The 23492-nt window shown below is 28.2% G+C and overlaps 1 protein-coding gene across 3 annotated transcripts in view; it reads right to left on the bottom strand.

The window, feature by feature from the left end:
• The window catches only part of Fhos (Formin homology 2 domain containing), a 510750-nt gene that overhangs the window by 50357 nt on the left and 436901 nt on the right, over positions 1-23492 (bottom strand). For all 3 annotated transcript variants that reach the window (XM_075373283.1, XM_075373282.1, XM_075373284.1), the window contains exons 9-12: positions 21547-21753; positions 16237-16417; positions 5954-6079; positions 792-961 (exon numbers count right to left, since the gene is read on the bottom strand). In XM_075373283.1, the coding sequence (XP_075229398.1) occupies positions 792-961; positions 5954-6079; positions 16237-16417; positions 21547-21753 (684 nt within the window). The remainder of the gene's footprint in view (positions 1-791; positions 962-5953; positions 6080-16236; positions 16418-21546; positions 21754-23492) is intronic.

Raw genomic sequence — 23492 nt, 5'->3', positions numbered from 1 at the left:
TTTTCAGAAAAAATGGAGGAAATGGGGAAGAAAAGTTTTCCAAAACGAAAGACTAAGTTTGTCAAAGAATGAGAAGTACTAGCAGAAAAGGAAAGAAAATGCAAAGTAAAACAGGGTTTTATTAATTAATGCAACCCATAGATGATCTAACAAAAAAAAAAAAACTGTACTGACATATATTATAGAACTCTCTCTCTCTTTTTCTGTTTAGTCTCCAGAACCACCTTAAGGTATTACTTCAGTGATAAATGAGGATGATATGTATGAATGTATCGAACTGGTAATGGTAATCATCCTAAAGATTTGCACCTTTCTTATAAAATAATGACTAAATTTTTATTTTTAAAACTTTTTTAAGTTTTTAAGTTTCAATAAAGTTTTTACCCAGATTACTGATATTTCCTTAAATATTAATCTAAATTTTGTTAAAAATATAACCACAGAAGAAACATCCTACAACCGAGTGCTATAGAATTTTGAATTAACAAAAAGATACTAAAACAATTTGCAAAGAAATGTTTAAATTGTTATAAAGCTATTAAGACTAATAAAATAAATTTTAGTGCCTATGTAAAATAAGCAAGTATTAATCACATTAAATATTGATAAAAAAAATAAAAATAAATTATATTATTATTATGCATTACATATATTTTTATTATTTGATACAAAACATAAATATTAAGTTTAAAATTATAAAATAGAATTTTAATTTTAAAGAAAAGCTGAAACACTGTTAGTGATGTGGTTTGAAAATATTTTACTAAAATTATTTCTGTAAATACACATACCATTATGAATTTCTTCAGCAGGTGGTTCTTCTTGATCAGCAGAAGTATTTAATCGGCTTAAATTTAATGTTAAAGCAGACGGCGAGGTACCAGTTGAATGACGACGTGATTTTCGTCTTTCAACATGAGGAAGTGTTGCTGTAAGACATTTACGATTTCTTAAGGTTTTCCTAAATGAAAAAAAAAAATTTTAATTTTACAACAGAATAGGAATTATACTAAAGAAAATTGTAATTAATTACATCCCTTTAAATTATTATTTTTTTTTTGTGAAGAAAGCGAGATGCTGTTTTAATTCCACCTTTGGGTACTTCATCTCTGTGCATTTTTGATCCAGCCAAATACATTTTCCAATTTCTAAGAAAATTTGCAATAGGTTTGTTGATATAAAAGATGTATGTACAATAATCTTTCATAATATTTTTCATTTCAAAATGGTGAATGCTGGTTGCTTTAGATAGGGATGAAGAATAGGTAAGAAAAGGTAGTTGCCAAGCCAACATGGCTGCAAATCTAACGTACTACCTTCTCCAATTTCAGTGTGACTTCAACTATTCTAACTCTAATCACTAGTCAACTATCAGTATTTGTGAGTTAGACAATTTACTATTTCATATTTTTCTTCTTTTCCTGGAAATAGTGTGTATGAATACTATAAAACTATTTTTGGCACTGGTAAAACTTTCCACAATCAATGATTTTGTATTCATTTTAATTTTTATTTTAATAATAAAGTAAAAATTTCCAATTTTATTGAAGAATTAATTCTTCAATATCATTACTGAAATCTGTTTCTTTAATATGGTATAAAATGATGAAAACTGAAAGATGGAGTAGTGTACATATAAATATATGTATATATTAGATTATTATAATAACATAATATTAACAATAAATAAAATTTTGTTCAAATTTTTGTATCAATTTCATTTTTAGAAGTGTAAACAATTTTTTATTAATGAAATTGATAATTTTCTTCACTTCTTCAAAATGTAATATCTTTTTCAATATATGATTATTATCTTTTCTTGTACCAATGTTAAATTACTTATAAATTTACAGATAAAAAAATATTACATGAAAAACTATAAATATGTAAAATAAAAATACATCCTATTTTAAAATGTTGCCGTATCTTGTTTGTGTTTAAAAAAAAATATCAATACAGTCATTAAAAAATATCATTACAGTCCATATGAATGATTTTAAGTAATGCAAATATAAAAATTTATATTAAATTATAAAACATAGACAAAAATATATAAAGTAATTACAATTTATTTTTAAACAGAATTTTTTATTCTTTACAACAATTTAATTTAGTCAATCATTAAACAATTTAAAAGAGTTTAATGGACTTCATTCACATATTTAGACAAATATTTATTCATAATTATAACTTAAACAAAAAAAGGAAAAAGGAGAAGGAGCACACTGATGTCCTCTATAAAAAAAAAATCAAGAGATAAATCTAAAACAGGTTAGAACCTTCCTATCAAGTAGTTCTTTTTGTAAAAAAAAAAAAAAAAAAAATTTAGAAGTGCCATTTTGTTTGCAATTAGTTTTATTTTTACAAGAATAAATAATTGGATTTTGAAAAAACAAATAATTTAATGTTGAAAGTTTTGCTTCACAATGGAGATAACAATGCAACTTTAATAGCATCGAGCTAGAGATAAAAAGATTAACTTGTGCCCTAAAGGTTAATTTAAATTAGGAGTTAATTTTTATTTTTCAATCTCAAAATTATTCATATAAAGAATCACACCTTAAAATATTATAAAAACGGAGAATGGAGAGTCTCAGAACTGTTTGAATTTATTATTTCACATAATAAAAACTGTATGAATAAATGAATCTTAAAAAGCTAAAAACTAGAATTTAATTATTTAAGTTTTAGTAAATTAAATTTTACACATACTAAAAAATATATAATTTGGTTAACAAATTTAACATAAATCTATTTACACAATTAATTACCTGGTTTTTAAATACTGTACAGCCTTAACAAAAACTCTTTTTGGTAATACTGATTCCTTACAGTCACTGCTACTATTGTTTACATATTTACTTTCATCAGTAACATTCTCATCTTTTTTTTTATAGTTTCCTTCATCATTACTAGTAGTAATGTCAAATTGGGTTTTAGTTTTCATTTTAAATAAATTAATGCATTTTACTTAATATTTTAAAATAGTAGTTTATATTTGTTGTTATTAAATAGTTTATTTTATAAAATCCCGATAATTTATTCCATTAATGAAAGAATACCCTTTTTAGGATTTAGTGTAATCAAATGAAGGTTTTTTCACAAACATATACTTCTCTCACCCATACACTAAATAATTATAATCCTTATTCAGACTCACTATAAGACAATTAAAATGGTTAATACAAATTAATTTCATTAAGAAACTTCACTTAATATTTTTGTAACAAAAGTAGCAGAACTATATTTCAGAATATATACTTATTTTAATAAATATTACAAAACAGTTTTTTTCAGAAAATTGCACATTGATATATTGAATAAAGATATGACTTTGATCTGAATTGTAAGTTTACAAACATAACACTAATAAAATGTATTAACTAAAAATACACAACTGTTGCACTATTAGACATATAACCAAATTTGTAAGTAAAATAAACTAAAAAATAAAAGCTATTATCAGAAGATATTATTGGTCAGCTCAATGTATGTATGTATGCACGTGCATGTGTGTGTGGATTCATATGCGATAAATGGTGCACATACAAATACAATAGATAATGGTAATTAAATGACAGATGCAAATTTATTGATTCAGATAATTAACAATGAAATAATGCTTATATATAATTTTATTTAATTATAATTATATAAATATTTTGTACGATAACAATAATAATATTGTTAATTAATAAGAAAAAATTATAAATAATTAATTCTATGAATTGTTATAAAAAGATAAAAATCATTTTTTACAGTAAAGGTTAAAAATTAACTTCAATGTAAATGAGCATGAGACAGACTAATCAATTAGTTTTAATATTATATTCTATTAAAAAAAAAAATAATAATAATAATAAAATAAAATAATATTATTAAAAAATAAAAATACAGTAAAAAAAAATTGTTCAAAAAAATTGTTGATTATCAAAATATTCAAGTTCAATTGCACAATAAGAACATAATCGATTTTCAATTTTTTATAACAGATCAAAACAATTTTCCAACATTTTTTCAATGAATTTTTCTAAATTTTCCAACTCATGATTCTGGTATCTCCCCATTTATTTTATAACAAGGTAATACTGTATATTTAGCAACATTTTCAAGGAATTCTGGATTTATATTTATATTAACTAGCATGGCTTAAAATCATGGACATAATATAAAAGGAAAACTGCCTTAATAAAATTTAAAAAGATCTTCAATGCCTGCATATGGTCATGCATCTCAATCATTACATTACTACGACTGACGTTCAATAATTAATGAGACAAATTGATGTAGAGAAAAAAACGATTCATTCAATGACAATAAAACTTTTTGACAACCTTGGGAACACATTTAATTAGCTGTTTAATCATAAGTAATAAACATAACCTCTTTTGTTGATTTCAGAATGTAAGCTCCACATCAAATCTGTACACCGGAAGAGCAAAGTTCAGTGATAAGATTTTTGCTATCAAAAGGTGTAAAATCAGAAGAAATTTACTCAAAAATGTCGAAACAGTGTGGTGAAAAGTGTTTAAACTACATTAACAAGTGGGTGGAACAATTTAATTCGGAGAGAACAAGTGTGACTGATCTCCATTTTTCTGGAAGACCAGTAGAAGTTTCGACTACTGCGCTGCAAAATCGCATAATCGATCTTATTTGTGAAGACAGGCGAGTAAAAATTTCTGACGTAGCTAGTTTGTATAATATTAGTGTTGAAACCACGCATTCAATCATTCATGATGTGCTGAATTATCGCAAAATGTGTTTGAGATGGATTCCAAGACAGTAGACTCAAGCTGATAAAAGACACCTGGATTCGCATTTGCTCTGAGCTCTAAGAACTGTTTAAAGCAGAAGCTAATAAAAACTTTCTATATCGTATAATAACCTGTGATAAAATGTGGATAACACCATTTTGAGCCCGAATCCAAACAGCAATGTCTTGAATGGAAACATCCAGATTCGCCACCAAATTCAATTTCAAAACTCATGCATCAGCCGGTAAAGTAATTTTGAAGGCCTTCTCGGACTCGCAAGGTGCAATTTTTGCACGTTGAACTCACTGTTCAACGTGCAAATAGAACTCACTGTTCCCAATACATTGAAGAACAACGTATTGGGAACAGTGAGTTCTATTCTAACTTGCTCCAACAAAAAGTGAGACCCACAATAAGGTAAAAACATCACGGTGCTCTCACTAAAGGTGTGATTTCTTGCATGACAACACATATCCCCAAATCGTTCAGAGAATGGGAGAAACACTCAAAAGGTTGGGTTGGTAGGTGTTGCCACATCCTCCTTACAGTCCAGACCTCGCCCCCATTAGATTTTCATTTGTTTGGCCTACTCGACTTTTTACATGGCAAAAGTTTGACAACAACAAAGCTATCAAAAAATAAGGGGTACATGAATGATTCAAACAGCAAGGTAAAGACTTCTATGCTGTGGGAATGAGAAAGCTCACCTCACAGAAAGGTAAGAGAAATGTCTAAATATTGCTGGATACTACGTTGAAAAGTAATGTAAGTTTCATTATCATTGAATAAATCGTTTTTTCTTTACATCATTTTATCTCGTTAATTGTTGAATATCCATCATATTTTATCTGAAAATATGTCTGTTCAGTACATGTTACATAATCATTTTAAGAAAATCTCTTTCTCTTTATTAATATTATAATTTTTTTAAAGAAACAATAACAATGCATTTGGTTATATGGTGCTGCAAGTCACCATATAACACATGACTTCAGTTATTACTTTTTTAATCAAGTTGTACAATATACTTAAATATCATTAATTATTACACTTGAGGATAATATAATAAGAAAAAGGAAAGAACAAAATAATAAAAGAAGAAGGATCAAATAAAGAATTAGAATATTAAAAAAATATATATAATAAAAATAAATTCTTAAGGTAATTCTTAAAAACAAACTAGAAAAAAAGATTACCTAACAGTTTCATCAAGTTGGCGAAGAGGAGTACCTTTATCTTCACCATCTTCATGATGGAGTACTGCTTCATAAATTTGAAATTGTCTCAGTAGATCTAAATCAGTGCCTTGTTTCGACATATATCTAAAATATAAAAAAATATGAGTGAACTTTAAACAAATCAAATAGGGTAAGTAGTCATAAAAAACCAATAGGAATTATGCTATTCTATGACAAATAGCTTAATCCCTTTTATTAAAAAAGGAAACAATTTATTTTAATACATAAGGTTAACAATATCTAAAAACTTTAAATCTAGTAAACTTTAAAACTTTAACTTTTATATGTTTACTCATCATAAATATTTTGTGTTGTTTATCTTTTAAGGATCTCCAATATGTTAAAACTAAAAACTAATATTAAAAAATTTGAGCTTGTTGGGAACTAGGTTAGTTTAGAATGTTGAACATAAAGCAAAGTAATAACAAGATTTTAAATTAATTGTGATAAAGAAATAAATATGTTTGTTGAATTATGTATTATTATTCTAATAGAAAAAAAATGCAGTTAAATCACCTTTATTTGATAATTTGTCAAAGCAATTTATAATAAATCTTAGAAGTATTGTAGTGCAGGCTACCAAAAATGTTACACCAAAGGCCCTAAATAGGTTATAAAATTATATTTTTGAAGTTAAATGTATTTTTTTTTTTTTTTTTTTTTTGGTGAAAAACAATTTCGCGTTATCATTGCCCGGGTCAAAATAATAACAAGAGGATCCTTCTTAATTCATAGTTAAAACTATGATGAAAACTAAGATAATAAAATTGAAATAACAAAAGAAAAACAAAAATTAGGATAATACATGAAACACGAATATAAAAAAAAAATATAAAAATTTATGACAAGTTTAAGTATATTAATTCTTCTTAGAGGTAACAATACCCGGTCTAGTACATTCTTGTCATTTCCTAGGACGCGCCATATGTCCCTCGGCAATTTAAATTTGCGATGTAAGGCCGCATAACGTATGGATTCCACAAGGATGTGGTGCACAGTCAAACGGTAGTCACATCAGACGCACAGTGGTGCTCTTTTCGCTGACATCAGATATCCGTAAGTAGCTCCGGCATGCCCTAATCGAAATCGCCACAGGATCACTTCCTGTCGAAGAATTTTTCTGCATGAAGAGTCCCATGGTAATACCGTATCTTTGATATGTCGGAGTTTATTATCCGCTGGTCCAGTCACCTTGCTACCTTCTTCGAAATGTATGTTTAATGGAAAAAATAAAATCGGTAGTTGTAACTCGAGTGGTGAAAGATGGTTGGCTACATGCATTTTTAGCAGCGGAATCCGCAACTTCATTACCCAGGATTCCCACATGGCTAGGGATCCAGCAGGAATTCATCTGTGTGTTGTGACGATTTAATTTAATTGTATTATGTATTTCAGTGACAATAGGATGTCTGGAATACAAATCCTCTAAGGCTTGGTGAGCACTAAACGAATCGCTATAAATAAGGATGTGACGATATTTTGATTTAATGATATTCAAGGCCATTCTGATGGTGTAAAGTTCAGCATTGTAGACACTTGTAATACCGACATAATGACATAAGTTCTGTCATTTACAACAAAAGCGCATCCAACGGTATAATTCTGCTTCAACCCAAATGTGTATACTACTGCGTCTGGGTTTTTGATTATATACTGTGATGTCTTAATTAAAATTGAATGAGATCAAGTCTTCATAGAGGATACATACAGGGATAGGTTGGGAAAATAGGTGGTACTAAATGTAAAAGGTACATTAAACACCAGTTTTGGACACCCATTGGTACAGTAATACATGTAGTTTTCATCCTACTGGAAATGAGGGTTTGCGAGGACTCCTTTAAGGATTGAGTGATTTGATTGTTCTTTAAGACAGGCAGAGTAAGATGCTAGCAGCTAGTCCTGCCTATCCCAAAGTGATGGCTCACCGCAATCAACAACTATGCTTGCTACAGGTCTTGGTCTATACGCACCAGTTGCAAGGTGAAGAATAGAGTGGTGTATAGCATCAAGCATTTTAAACATGATATGATTTGCTGAAGAGTAGATAATACAACCATATTCTAAATGGGATTGGATTAAAGAATAATAAAAATGTAACATGCATGATTGGTCAGCTCTCCACTTGGTGTTGCTAAGGACTTGTAGCACATCTAGAATTTTTAAACATCTTGTTTTTAACTGAGCAGTTGGTTTTCCAATGACCAGGACTTGAGTGAAATGGTCTCGTAGACGAGAAAAGACTACACATTCTGTTTTCTCTGGTGAGAATGTGATGTCGGTGACTTTGGACGAAGTTTCAATATAGAATTCTGTAACAGTCTCTCAGCTGTGATTGTTGAACAAATTGTGATGTATATAGCAAAACCATCAGTAAGTAAAGAACATGAAACAGGTTGCACACATTTAGTAATATTGTTGATGATGGCTATAGTAAACAAGGTGGTACTTAATACACTTCCTTGAGGCAGTCCATTCTCCAAGGTGACGCTACTTGACACAGAATCTCCAACACACAGAATGAACAGTCATTTAGGAAACCCCTAATAAAGGTAAGCATACTGCCCATTGTTTAAGGGTATTTAGAATACCTTGTTACCAGGCTGTGTCGCACGCCCTTCTGATGTTAAAGAAAATAGTGACGAGTTGCTGGCAGGATAGAAAAGCATTTTGGATAGCTGTTTTCAGTGATACAGATGATCAATGGAAGATCATCCTTGGCAGAAACCACATTGTTCTGAAGATATCAGAGTGCTTTTCTAAATACCAGCTAAGCCTTTGGTTCACCATTCTCTCCATCACTTTGCACAAAACGCTCATCAAGAAGATAGGTCGGTAGCCTGAGGAGTGTGCTTTGTCTCTACCAGATTTAAGAACTGGTAAGACAATTGCTTCTGACCAGATAAGTGGGAAGACTTACGTGGAGAACAACTATTGGATATACACAGTAGGTGATGAAGAGCCGAATTGGAAAATTTTGAAAGTTAAGACGGAAGTTATCAAATCTAGGGGAGGTGTCACATGAACTCTTTAATGCATGCTACAACTCGTTGAATGTAAAGGAAGCATTTTTAATTTGCTGACCAAATCACCAATTTTTAACAGTGCTATTTCCATTCATATCTTATACCTCCAAAATTCATTAGTATATGATAAAGTTATGGACACTGAATGAAAACAATTAGTTAGGTTAATTGTGACTGCAGAAGATGAAGTAAGATGTTCTCCTTCATGAATAAGGCTGAGGATAGACTGTTTGTGGGATTTACAAATTGCACAAAATTTTCTCCACAGAGCAGATGGGGGAGTAGTGTGTGAGATGGTGCCTACGTAATTCCTCTATGACTTTCTCCTAGCTTCTATGAATACGTGATGAAATTTCACTCTAGCTCTAAAATATAAATTTAGATGTTCATTTGTAAGTCTACGATAAAATTTACGCAGCGTCTACCGCTGTTTTTAATCGCACTTTGGCAATCATCATTACACCAGGGAATGGAGGGATGCCTTAGATTTCTTGATATTTTTGGAATGAATCTACTAGCACCAGGGTGGTAAGTTGATGTAGGATGTCAGCACTATCATCACATTGTGATGGGAAGGCTTTATGGTAACTGTTCCAATTTGCTCTTTCAACAATCCATCTCCGTGGCCTTTTGTTCACCACATGGTCGTCAACAAAAATAATAATAAATGGTTTATAGTCGCTGCCATGTAAGTTGTCCCAAACAGACCAATTAATATGAGGGAGTAAACTTGGTGAGCATAAGAAAGGGTCAATGCTGGCCAAACTACCAGTCGATAACAACATAAATGTGCATGATCCACTGTCATTCAATAGACAAAGTTCCAAGTTCTGTCTCATTCTGTTTATGATATTTCCTCAATGGTGACAGATTGTTGAGCCCATAAAATATGGTGGGCATTCAAGTCTCCTACTATTAACGATGGAGATGGTATTTAGATGAGGATATTTTGTATATCTAGTGCATCAAACTCGGAGTTTGGTGTGAAGTATAGATTGTAGACGTGTAATCTGAATCAGACAGAGATTTCTATGGTGACTGCAGGGATGTGGGTAGGTAGTGGTATCCTTATAGCTGATACCTCATGTTTTTTACATGTTCTTTTTCGTCCTACATGAAAATAGCAACCCACCACTTTTTCTACTATCAACGAGACAGTCGTATCTCTCACAGAAATAGCCTCTGAGAGTTACTGCATCTTGTTATAGAAGATGCATTTCCTAGAAGCACATTACTAAAAGTTCTTGTGCACATATTAATACCTTAACATCTTCAATCCGCTAATGAGGACCTCGAATGTATCACTGGATAATTTTCATAGATGGAGGTAACTATAGATATATATATATATAGATATAGAATTACAGATATATAAAAATTATTTGTAGGTGATTTTGATTTCCTTTGTAAATAACACTGTGTGCAAATTATCTGTTGAATATTATCTGGTTTTTCTTTCTTGTGTTTATAACTTTTATGAAGTGCTTTGCTTCTCTGGATACTTCATCCCCTACCATATCCTTGAAGAGACCTCAAGACGGTGGTGGGGATTTGGAAACTGGATATATCACACCGGCATTGATATTTTTATATATCTCTTTAGAGGGATCTTGATAGTTTACTGCATAAGGTGCAAGGAAGATTTTATTTGGTGATGTAGTGATTAAATCGGGTTTCAGTAAACTACTGCCGGTCTTTCCACTAATAATACTACCTATACTGTTACTTAGCCTGAAATAGTTGCTGTGAGCAAGGCAACTTGATCAGACAAAATCTGAATGAGCTATTGTAATTCACTGCAATGTATGAGCTATTGTAATTCACACTGTTTATTACCTTCTTTTGCAGGAGCTTGGCTTGATGTAGTGGCAGCAAAAGAAACGTCTGGTTTACTAGGTTCCAGAGTTCAGTGTCTTTTTATGCGGCTGGAAACAATAGTTTCTGCTCGATACAAATTTTGAAAATAGATTTTTCTTCTTTAAAAGTCGGGCAATCTCTTAAATGAGCAGAATGCGATCCTCCACAGTTAATACATTTTTATTCCTTCTGACAGACAGTATCTTTATAGCCTTCTTTTGCACATCTAGCACATATTATGGTGTTCAAGCAAGAAGTTTTGGTATGGCCATACCTTTAACACTAGAAACATCGCTGTGGCTTAGGGATGAGTGATTGTACTCTGACAGGTATCCTACTTTAATTTTCTCCAGCGGTGTGGAAAGGATGAACATTAAAATAAGAGAGAGAGAGTAGGTTCTTCCACCCCACTCTGACGTTTCATTATTTTCTTCACCTCTATAACATCTTGGGACGACTCCTTGGGTAGTGTTCAATATTTTAAGACATACCACACTTATACTTATACCACCCATATTGGTTAGATGTAAGAGTGATCGACTCTGCTCACCACTGAAAGTCTCTATTAGTATCGATCTGTCTCTCAGTTTTCTTACATTCTTGGGGGAGGTGCTTGAACCAGTTACTACCTTATTGATCAGGAAACAGGAAAGGTGAGACTTTATGAAGGGAACCACCTTCCTGATTATTACATAGAACTACAAATCTGACATCTGCATATTGCTGGTTTGTTGTCACCATTTAAATTATTATTTACCTCTGGGCAATTATCATCATTAGACAAAGCGGATTGAGGTCTTTTCACAAGACTAATGTTGGTGGTTTTTTCAGATGGACTACCAACCATTATGGAGTTTATCTGTGAAATACTAATTTTGGTCTCACAAGTACCAGGGAAATATAGGATCATCTCTGCAGAGTCCACCTGTACAGAGGCTAGAGCTAAATGCAACTGGGTTTGCCCAGGTAAGGTTTGCTTGGGCTAGGCTATGGGGACGGGCAGCTTGTCTCTCAAACATCTGGGGATGTTATTGAAATGTTTATTTTTTTATAACACATTTTTAACTTTTCACTAGTGCAATATCTCTTTTTTATTTACTTATTTTATTTAGAAGTTTTATATTGGTCATGATTTAGTTTGACACTTGCACCAAGCAAGGAAAGTGAAACCATTAGTAAGCTCAGTGTTGATGTTACCTGCCTCATCATCATTTTCATCAGAATTATCCTCACTAGCAGGTTTCTTTTATGATTTTATAATTTAAAAGTCGAAACCCTGGCACATAAATATAAATTTTTATTTACTTTTCTTTATTTTTCTCTTTACAATCTTCAAACCACAGAAATGAATGAAAAAGATTACTCATTTAATGTTTAAACCCCATTACTTCCATTTAAATTTGATCACTTTTCTAAGTTTCCTATGTCAAAAGCTACAAATCTTAGATTTTATAATTCAGTACAGTAAAAAATTAAGGTATTGGTTCAATTAAAATTCTGGTCAAGTACATGTTGTAGATATTGTAAGATTAAATATACATATCATTTTTCATTTTCCAAAATTTGTCATGAGAGAAAATTGTAGATTGAGGAATTGTTTTTTGTAAACTGTGGATTTAGAATTTTAATTATATTTTGATTGCCTATGGGGTTTTTTACTGATTATGTATTTAAAGTTAGGATATGCTGTGCTTTATATGCTTTCAACACCTTATGATCAATAGGTCTTACCTTTCAATCAATATCATATGATTAAGTAAATTGTCTAAGATTCAATTTAAGCTTCTTCAGTTACTTCTAGTTTAATTCAACCTTAAAAGGAGTATTTTAAATAACTTTTTAATAACAATAATTTCTTTGTAAAACTCAAATTATTAGAAAGAATTATAAAATTTAAAATTTCACAAATTTACTTTTTAATAAAAAATATTTTTTTTTTACACAGGGAGATGTTTAAACACATTCTATAAATAAAATAAAAAAAAAAACATGTCATTGTGTAGCCCTTTTTAGAAATACTTTATGTTAAAAGAAAGAAAAAATTAAACTAAAATGAATTTAGAACAGACTATAAAAACCAACAAGCTTAAAGAGTAATTAAAGGATTGTATTTTTGACTTTGGTTTAGTGCCAGTAATCTACCATGCATTTTATCAGGTTCAGAGATATATCTTTCATAGACAATTAATTTTAGAGTATAACATGATTCCAGAAAAAAAAAATTTAACTTCCAATAAATGTTGTTGTAATATATCATATATATATATATATATATATTGCTGTCTGATTTTATGGATGAATACAAAATTTTGGCTAGTTAAAAAATCATTAAGAAAAAATAAATGTTACAAGAAACAGTCATAGAGTTCTATAAATGTAAGAAATAGAATATGGTAAAAAATAAAAAAAGGAATGGAATAATTGATGTATGTTATAAGACTGTACCCAAACAGACAGCTAGAATAAGTGTTCTAGGAGCTAGACTGGAAAGTCCTTTTTATTTTTTATTCTTTTTTGGGAGGGAAGGAATGTGACCAACATAAGTAAACCTGTGCCACAAAAAAAACTTGCTCTGTTAGATATTATGATAAATAAATAAAGAACGAAGATAAAATAATTATTTTTTTTTATTAATCAGATAACTGTGCAACATAAAGCAGTCAATAATACTAATGAAGATCAGGCCTAATTAAAGATTTTATTTTTAAAACGTAGTTAAAATTAATTAAAGATCTTCAAACTCTATTGCCAACTTACAGTCTCTACTATGTTCATACAGAAAAAATCCGGAATAATTATAAAATCAATTATAGAATAGTCACTTGAAAGAACAGACAAGTATGAAAAAGAAATTAAAATAGGAAAACCTATAACACAAAGAAGACTGATGGCATCTAAACGTTAAAAAAATCTTAAAATTTTTTTAAGGATTTCGTTTTTCAATTATTTAAAAAACCAATCTTTTAAATAACTGAAAAAATTAAATAAAATTTGATCTTTTTTTATCAGATTTAATCAAATCCACCTATTAGAAAATGCATAATTTTTAATGATATCATAAAGCATCATAACGTTTTGCAGAGAAAGTGAAGAAATTAGAAAAATAATCTGTGTGGGGTGGAATACTTAAAATCTATTTATAATTATTATTAAGTTAGTTAATAAATTTTAATTTGAGTAAAATCTAAAGTTTACTTCTGAAATAACATTATAATAACTAATTACAATGAACTACTGTTGTAAGCTTAATAGTACGTTAATTTCCTAAGCTACAGATTCTATAACAGTAGCCAATAAATATGAAAAACAAATAAAGCTACTATTTCATAATCAGTAGTACTGATGTGGCTAAAGCCAGATGTGAAAACCTTCAAATAATGTAAATAAATACATAAAGTAATAAAAAATAAAGTAAATGCCTAAAAGAGAAGTGGAGTAAACTATTATCCATAGAATATATATTTAGTACCAAGTTGATGAAAGGTCGTGGTTTTCAGAAAAAATACATATATATAAAAAGAAACATAAGATAAAACCTTAAGAACCCTTGACAGAATGGTAAATACTTTCAGAAAAACATCATATTACAATCAATCTGTTCAAAATGATATTAATATACCTGTAGAAAGAATAAGTAAAATATCTTTTATGAAAGTTGAGGAAGAAAGAAATAAAAGTTTTTATATAAGAATTTTGTAGATTTTTATAGTTAATGGGGAAATTACACAGCTTCACAAATACAGTATGAATATTGATAATTTTCAGTTTCTGGTAGAATATTCCTGTCATAATATTATAAACAATAATTAATCATTTTCAGTGTCTGGTAGAATATTCCTGTCAATAATATTTTAAACAATAAAATCTATGAGTAAAGTACAACACTAACACAAGTATTATTAAAATTTAATTGAAATTACATACTTAAATAAACTTGTACCATTGATTTTTACAGATGCTAATAATTTGCCCAACTAATATGGTATGGTAAGGAAAGTAATAAAGAATGGTTCAAAGAGATTTGAAAATTATAATTATTAATTTATTATAGCAATCAATATTGAAGTAACAGCCAGACAAATTAGTCAGTATCAGAAGAATAATGAATATTGATTATTGAAGTATTAGTATTGAAAATATTGATTATTGGATGCTGATTAAGATATTAAACGATTAATAAAATGATGGTTTCACAATACTTGGAATGCATCAGGTAGTTACCACCTAGATATATTGAAGGATGATGGAAAAAAAGTTTTATTGATAAACAATTGGGATGGTTATTATTGTCCAAAAAAATGTTACACTACTTATTGATAGTAAGTTTAAAGATGAATTTGTAACCAGCATATCATGTACAAAAAAAAAAAAAAAACTAAAAAATGAGGGGTTGAAAAAGAGAGAAAAATATACATACATACAATACCATCAAATTAAAATGAGTAAAGATCTATCATTCAACAAACAACAAAGTAAGTAAAAATAAATAAAAAAATTGATTAAAACACAATTAAAATATCTTTGGCCAAAGAAATGTTTGATAAATTATGTTCATACATTAATTGAAGTAAAGGCTATAACAGTCAATATAATTATTAGGTTAGATATAAACATGTAAAGACTTGGTAACATTAAACATAAACATGTAAATTTTAAATCTTCATAATGCACAGGATGCCAGATCTGAAGAGCCACCACATCCTTGATATCTGGTAGGAGGCTTGTACACAGTTCCAATATTTTAAGAATAATTTAAACAAAATTTAATACTATTTCTAGTTATTGAAAATATAATCTCAATAATTATTATTACTTTCAATCAGTGTCATTTACTACTTATTTTTTAATTACCTTTATGTTAGTGCTTTCATAGAGATCTTTTTTCGTCTGAACATAAGGATATATATTGTAATTGGGCCAGTCTAAAGGATTTCTTCCAGAAAGAAGAAAGAAAAAATAAAGAAAGAAAAACTTAGAAGGAATGACAAAGGAATTCTTTCTAGGCAAGGACTTATAGAAAAGTTTAGAAGGTGCGGACAATAAAAATTATTACGCTTGAACAATCAAAAGGATACTGGTTCTGCAGGTCAGGAGGTATAAGTACTGCTGAGGACCAGCAGAGTGAGTCAGTAGTTTTGCAAGGTTAAGCTCAGTGCAGCGTGCGATAAAAGCAAAAATATTAAAATTTTAAACCCAACATCTTAGCATTGCATTATATGATAGTGACAAATCTAATGATAAATTTATAAAAAAAGAAACTTTTCATAATAATTTTATTACTGAATTGTTAAAAATAAATAAATGACCTTACTCCAATCATTCAGTTTTATCAACAGTAGTGTATTGTTCTTCATAACTAACCTGCGAATAACTGATTCAAGACCTTGTTCTTCCAAAGCGTCAACCTGATCATAATAAGAATCTTGATCGGGAAGTCCATTTAGTGTCTTATTAATTAATGATGTAGCATAGATTAATAATTCTGTATCAGCAGAATCATAATCCTTCAACAGTTTCATTACGTTTGACCATGGTTTTGAACCTGTACAAGCACAAAAAAATTATTTAATACATAAATTTAATTAAGATAAAAGAAAGGTAGTAATATTTATTTGTCCTTTGATAGATAAATTTCTCTTCAAACTGAAACAACCTTTATTTTTTTCTAGTTTGTAAACTGAAACTCTAATTCATAAAGAATGAATTAGACACAAAAGTACTAGTTTGTTTTTGTATGTGCATACGAGTGCGTGTATGCAGGTGTACATGCCCCTCTTGTGCATTCACATATAAGAGAGAGAGAGAGAGAGAGAGAGAGAGAGAGAGAGTGAGAAGGGAAAACAACAGCAAGATTTTACAGATACGTGGGTTTGCTGAATTTGAAGTAACAATTTTTACTTTGACTTCATTTTTCCTACACTAAAATGACAAAAGTTTATAAATAGAAGAATGGCATTGGAGTTCCAAATATCAGGACATACAAAGTTAATTAACTTGATGCAGAAACAGATTTTTCAGACAAAAACTATAAGGAAATATATAACATACGATAAAAAGAAATGCTTATATCAAATAACCAAATTATCTAATAATTTAGTTAATAAATAACTTACTAAAAGGATTTGAAAATTTTAGGAATATGAAAATGTATTATGAAATGACAGAATATCTGTAATCTAATGGAAATATTACAGTAAATTTTCTTTTTTGACTGTTAATCAATAAGATAGTCCTAGGTGACATCAAACTGAGGAATTGTATAGAAAATTGAAGAGGAAGTCAAAGAACAGAATTGCTATGGTGTTAATAGCTAGAATCAGTCAGAAGGCCATTGTCATCTAAAAATAAAATCAAGGTAAAACCAGACATTTTTTAAGTTCTTCCTGCAAGTTTAATTTCCAAAAACAGATTCATGTCTAAGAAAGTTAAAATTACTTTTTATTTACTACGAAAATATTCAAATTTAATTTAATTATTACCTATGTCATACCTGAATAAGGGAAATCACCACTTGTTCAGAATGACTATACATAGTATTAGAAGTAATCATTGAAGAACAGATTTTCTATGATTAAATACATCTGGATGTTGCATGATTACTTCTGCAACATCATTCTAGTACTCTTAAATTATTATATTAATGTATTTGGTTACCAGTAAATAAATACTAAAACTAACTACTATAATAAAATTATTAGTGTCAGGGTGAAATCATATGTACTTATTCATAAATATTTGTATGCATATTAGAATAAGAAAAAAATTTAAGAGAGTTAGTCACGATGTTGTAAAAGTTAACCCACATCTTTGATTCTTTTATCTCTGGGCTGTCTTTATACTAGAAACTTATAAAATTCTTAGTTACAAAATCCACTGATAACTTTTTTTTTTAATTTGATGTAATGTATTTTGATTGGCAGTCAGACGTTTGTTTAAAGCCATACCATGCACAAGATTAATATATATACCTTAACATCAAAATACAATTGGAAAACTTTCTATGGAAAAGCAAAAGCTTTTTTTTTATCAAGTGAAAACAAAAGAAAATATTTTATAATAGAATTACAGTGGTTTAAATACATTAAATGTATTGTTTTGATGAGAAAAAGATACTTTTATAACCTTACTAGACACATTTTGATGTCAGTACATTATGTTTCTTTTTATTAATATAGAATTCTAAACTGAAAAAAAAACAAAGAGAGAATATATATATATATATATATATTTATATATTTTAGTCGTAATATTTTTAGTCACCAAAAAATGTGAAACTTGAAAGCGCTTTATGTTTTTTTTTTATTGTTTTCTTAATAAAATAAATGAAATCAGATATAAACCAATTTGATTGAAAAGATAAAAAATAGCAAAAGATTATAATAAATATAGATTTCTCATTTACAGTCTTAAAATAACACTACAATAAAATGAAGATGCACAACATAATATAAAATAAATATGTAATAATTTATGGTTGAATTGAGAAAGTGAGACAAAGTTACCAAATAATTTTTTATAATGATGAAATTCTAAGTTTGGAAATAAAAAGGATGTCTACGTCAAAGCCAACTATTCCACCAGCTCAAGTTTTATGTATGGCAAGAATATTGGGAAAAGTAAATTTAATAAAAAAATAAAGTTTTAACTTATTTCAAAACATGATACAAAATCATAAGGAATTAAGTTGGGTAAGGTTGTGATACTGATGAAATGACAGTAATGCGAAGGGAAAAAAAATATTGTCGCTTTTTGAAGATATGATACCAAGTGAAAAAATACATGTACAAAGATAATAAAAGTGGATTATTTATAGATTACTGTAATGTAAAATATTTGGCTGAGTATGATGATAAATTTAATGGAAAATCATACATTACAGTAGTAATATTGTATATAGTGTATTTAGTACTGTAATTTGAGATTCATTTATTTCTATTTTTTTTTAATTAATTGTAATTTTTTTTTGGATACTCGAGTTTATTTTTTTTTAAGTCAAAAAAAGGTGATAAAATGATTACTCTAAAGAAATTTTAATCACTTTCTTTACTTTAAATCCCTCATTAATGTGGAAAGAGATTTTCATTAATCATAAATTTTTGTAGAAGTGGACCGCTGATGGTTCACTCTGATTATACAAAATATTTTTCAAGAGATGTGCTTCAATTAAAGGTGTACTGAATTTACGCTTTATATTAAGTATAAAATTACTTTATCTGTTGCTTTATTATTGAACCTTAACTAAGCAGAAATAAATATTTTTTATAAATTTTTATAAAAAATAACTTTGATTGTGTTTTGTTTGCTGTTTAGTCACTCTCTTTTTACTACATAAAAATGTTTAACAATTATTTCTGTAGACTGAATTACTTTTATGTTTAAGAATTTTTATCATTGAATCATTCTATTTTCACTTGACAACAATCGCTTAAAATAATTTTTAAACATTTTTGACATTTTCAAGTAAAAATCAAGATTGTAATGTGAAAAGAAATTGGCATATCAAAATCAGAATTTTAAATATGTAAAATAAAAAAAAATTCTTCCATGGTTTCCTTTTTAGAAAGGTTTTACTACTGTAAATAATGATATAACATAGAACAACAGTTAATGATTTAATGTGTAAATTTAAAAACATAAATGAAAAATTTTATTTGGCTGCAGTGTTTATAAAATTTTAAAAGTTAACTTCTATACTATAAAACTATAATTTTTTAATGACCAATCAAACCAAAATTTTAAAATTTGTTATAAACTATCACTTTTTAAATTTGGTTTCAATAAAGTTAAAACTAAATTTTAAAAATGTTAATTGAAAATAAATTTGTTTCATTTGATATTAGAAAATTATAGTTTTATTTTTCACCCATTGATCAACATAGACAACCATATTTCAAATTTTATACAATAGTCACAGAATAAAACCAAGATATGAGGATACAGTAATGTAAACAATACCAAAGTAAAATATTTTACAATCACAGAATTTAACGGTTTTACGGTTTGTAAAAGGAAGAAAGGTGATTCCATGAGGGAACAAAGAGAAGCAGAGAAAAAAATAAATTGGTAATAAGACTAACTAATCACAACCATATTTTTTTAAGCACAATGTTGGGTTTTCTTAAGAATTTTATGTTCATAAAAATACTGAATAATATTTTATTAACTACTGTGAGTCTTCACGTTTATGGTGAATACAAGGACTGAAGTGGTACAATAATTCTTAAACTGAATGAATAATGAGATGGGTTGTATTAGTCCTATATGTTACAAAAGCCCCTTCTAATATTTTTATTATGCTGACAACATTACAATTACATGTAAATCAAATTCATTCAAGTTTTACAGAATAATATATATTTTTTTCAATTTAATAAAGCAGGAAAAGAATATTCATAAATATATTTAAACGAAATGTTTGTATGCAAGAATTTATTTTGTACCTACAAAATAAAATCAAAAGAATTAAACTAATTTCTCTTAAATGTTTATAAATATTTATATATTTAAGAAAAAGCTACCCAAATTAAAACTTTTAAATATTTAAGTAAAAGCTACCCGAATTAAAACTCTCTACAATGGGAATAATTGTTTTCTATTACTATATATAACATGTGACCAGTGTTTATAATTTCTCTCAAAATGAACATTCTACAGAGGAACAAAATAACTCAGTACAGCATTTGCAATACTGAAATTCCTATATTTGAAACAGAGCCATCTTTAGAGATGTTTTTATCCCAAGACACTGTTTTTAAGTCCACTTTCTCCAATGACATCTACCCTTTAAATCCCTCTCTTTTAATGTTAGACTAAAATTGGGCATTTTCATTTCCCTTGAATTAAACATTGTATGTTACTCATGTGGTCCAAAATATACTTGCATTGTAGTTGTATTTATATGTAAATTTATGTATTTCCATTTAAAAATTAATATAAATTAATTTAATTACGCATAACCTGGAAAAGGTATTTGATTATTTACCAAAACTGATTATAACACATTATAACATGTTTTTAATCATTTAAAATGAACTAAATAAGAAAACTTGACAAGCCTGTATGTTTTCCTTTCGATTATCCCTGTTTTACAGACAAGACATCCTTAAAATTCATAGAAAAAAACAAGCTCTACTGCAGTAATGCATTGTGCAATATTTCACTACATCACTGGTCCATGTGCAGTGATGCTGTGAAGTAACTAGCCTCTGATATCATTCTACGTAGTGACAATGCTGCACAACTGATGGCTTATTATAACTGCTTTTACATGGTAATCTTTGAAAAAAAACATATTTACTGTTAAATTTCTGTAATTAATAGTGCATTGACTACCTACTATTTGCTCAGTAGGGTAACTATGGTATTTTAAGATTTATGGTATTAAATTTCTATCTTGTATGGCCCCAGGAACATGTTTAGTAAGACTAGTTAAAAAACGGCCCAGCTTTTGTTAAAACTTTGTGCTGCAATTAATTCCACTTCAGCCTAAAAGCACTTTTAGCCTTTTTAATGTAAATATTATCAACTTATAAAATATACACTTGCATAAATATACCCTAAATATTAATATTTCTAACGATTTAATTACAAAAACATACTAATTCAGCTGCAGTTAATTTGTTAAATTTAGTTTTTTTTTAAGATTAAATTATTTTTATATTAAATACTTACTGTGGACATAATCTACAGCTCTAATAGCTTTCACTAGAAGAACACTATTGGTATCTACATATTCAACAAATACTAGAAGGAGTTTCAATGCTGTTTTCACAACAAGTCTGAATTTTGATGAGACAAGACTGTAAAGCCACTGAATTGTACCTGGATGTTCCATTACACCGTTCATCCCATCAACATAAAGCATCACCTGTCCAAGGGCTGTAAATAAAAAATAAAGTAAAAAAATTATTATAAAAGCACACACATATATAAAACTATATTAAAATATATTTATATATAAATTTTGAATTACCAAATTTATTTAATTTAGAATTTCTGTTTTGTAATAAAGTTGATTTATCTTATTCTTTGTTTCTAAAATCTTGGGGAGGAATAATGGAACTTCCATGGAGATATACCAAAATTAAATTCTAAAATTTTCATTTATTTCAGTTTTAACCTAATTTCTACAGCATTTAAAAACAAACTGATTATCATAAAGATCATAAACTGGGTTACGGGCTTGCTTAGCTATTCACCCAACTGCATGATAAATGAATGAGAAAATAAAGCACAACAAAGCTTTCTTACATATTTCAAAATGATACTTCCTGAGGTTCTTCTGGCTTTGAGCAAATTATTTAAGATTCCATTCAGTATACTAAATTAGGCTCTCTGTTTCTTATAGAAATCACAGTTTTATTTTATGATTTTGTAAAAATATTTGGTATTGAAGTTGTTTCTAGATTTATGATAGAGATTATTATTAGTTTTATTAATTTCTTTGATTTTATATTAATTAAATTATAATAACTGCATTTTAAAATAAAATATCATTCCACTAACTCAATGGCAGAGTGGTAACATACCATCCATTTTGAAAAACAATTTAGTTTTAACATAAGAAAATCAAGTTGTATATAGATTATGGTTCATATCAATTGTACCTAGTTTTCTGCTATTTTTTTCTTATTTAAAAATAAATAATAAGTTTATATTTTCTTGCAACAAAAAAGAGGGTAAAGAAAGGTAGGCGACAAGTTTCTTATTAGCAGAAAATTTCATTTTTAATTTAATAACCAAACAGTATGCAGTTTTTTATGAATTTATTTTCATGTAAACAAAAGTTATTAATATGAGTAATCATGAATCACTGATTCATGCTAATAGTTTAAAAAATACAAATTTTATTGTAGGGAAAATATTATATGTGATACAAAATTTACTTAAAGCAAAGTTATTGAAATAACTGCTATAAAAATAAACTTGACCCAAACTACACGTTGAGAGTAGTCATTAGTGAATTGTGTGTCAACTCAATTGAGAGAAAATTTAAAACTCTGTATATATGTACAAGTATACTTGACACTGGAGAGTAAAATGGCTAAACTACAGGTGCTTAATTTTCTGAAGTGTCTAATATTCTGGAAAATACATTACCATATAGTGAATCTATTTAACAAGAATTAACTGTAAATATTTCTTGTGCTTTTTAATAATTTCATTCAGAAAGATATGATAATGATTAAAACTACAAAAATATTTTTTTAACTAAGTACTAATAAAATGAAAATGTTATTTCAACTCATTAGGACTATTCTCAGATATTACAATTACATAAATAGCAAAATGAGATCCTCTCATACAACAAATCACATGTACATTCCAAAGTTAAAAAAAAAAAAACCACCTAACTTCTTAACATAACAAAAAAACAATTATGATGATAATAAACTGCTAGAAAATTCATTTGAGAACTGAGAAAATATGGTATAGAGTGATCATAAAATTGTGATCTATTTTAACATCAACAAACATAGGAGAGTATTTTAATTGTTTAATGCTTACCTTTGGCATAATGCTCTTTTAGTTTAAATAAAATATTAATTTTTTCCATGTGTTATTTTTATTATTTTCTTAAAGTTTAGGTTTAAAATAATATGAAAAAATTACTTTCT

The sequence above is a fragment of the Lycorma delicatula genome, chromosome 8 (genome assembly GCF_047948215.1).
Source record: "Lycorma delicatula isolate Av1 chromosome 8, ASM4794821v1, whole genome shotgun sequence".
Classification (NCBI taxonomy): Eukaryota; Metazoa; Arthropoda; class Insecta; order Hemiptera; family Fulgoridae; genus Lycorma; species Lycorma delicatula.
This window is presented reverse-complemented; position numbering and strand designations above follow the sequence as displayed.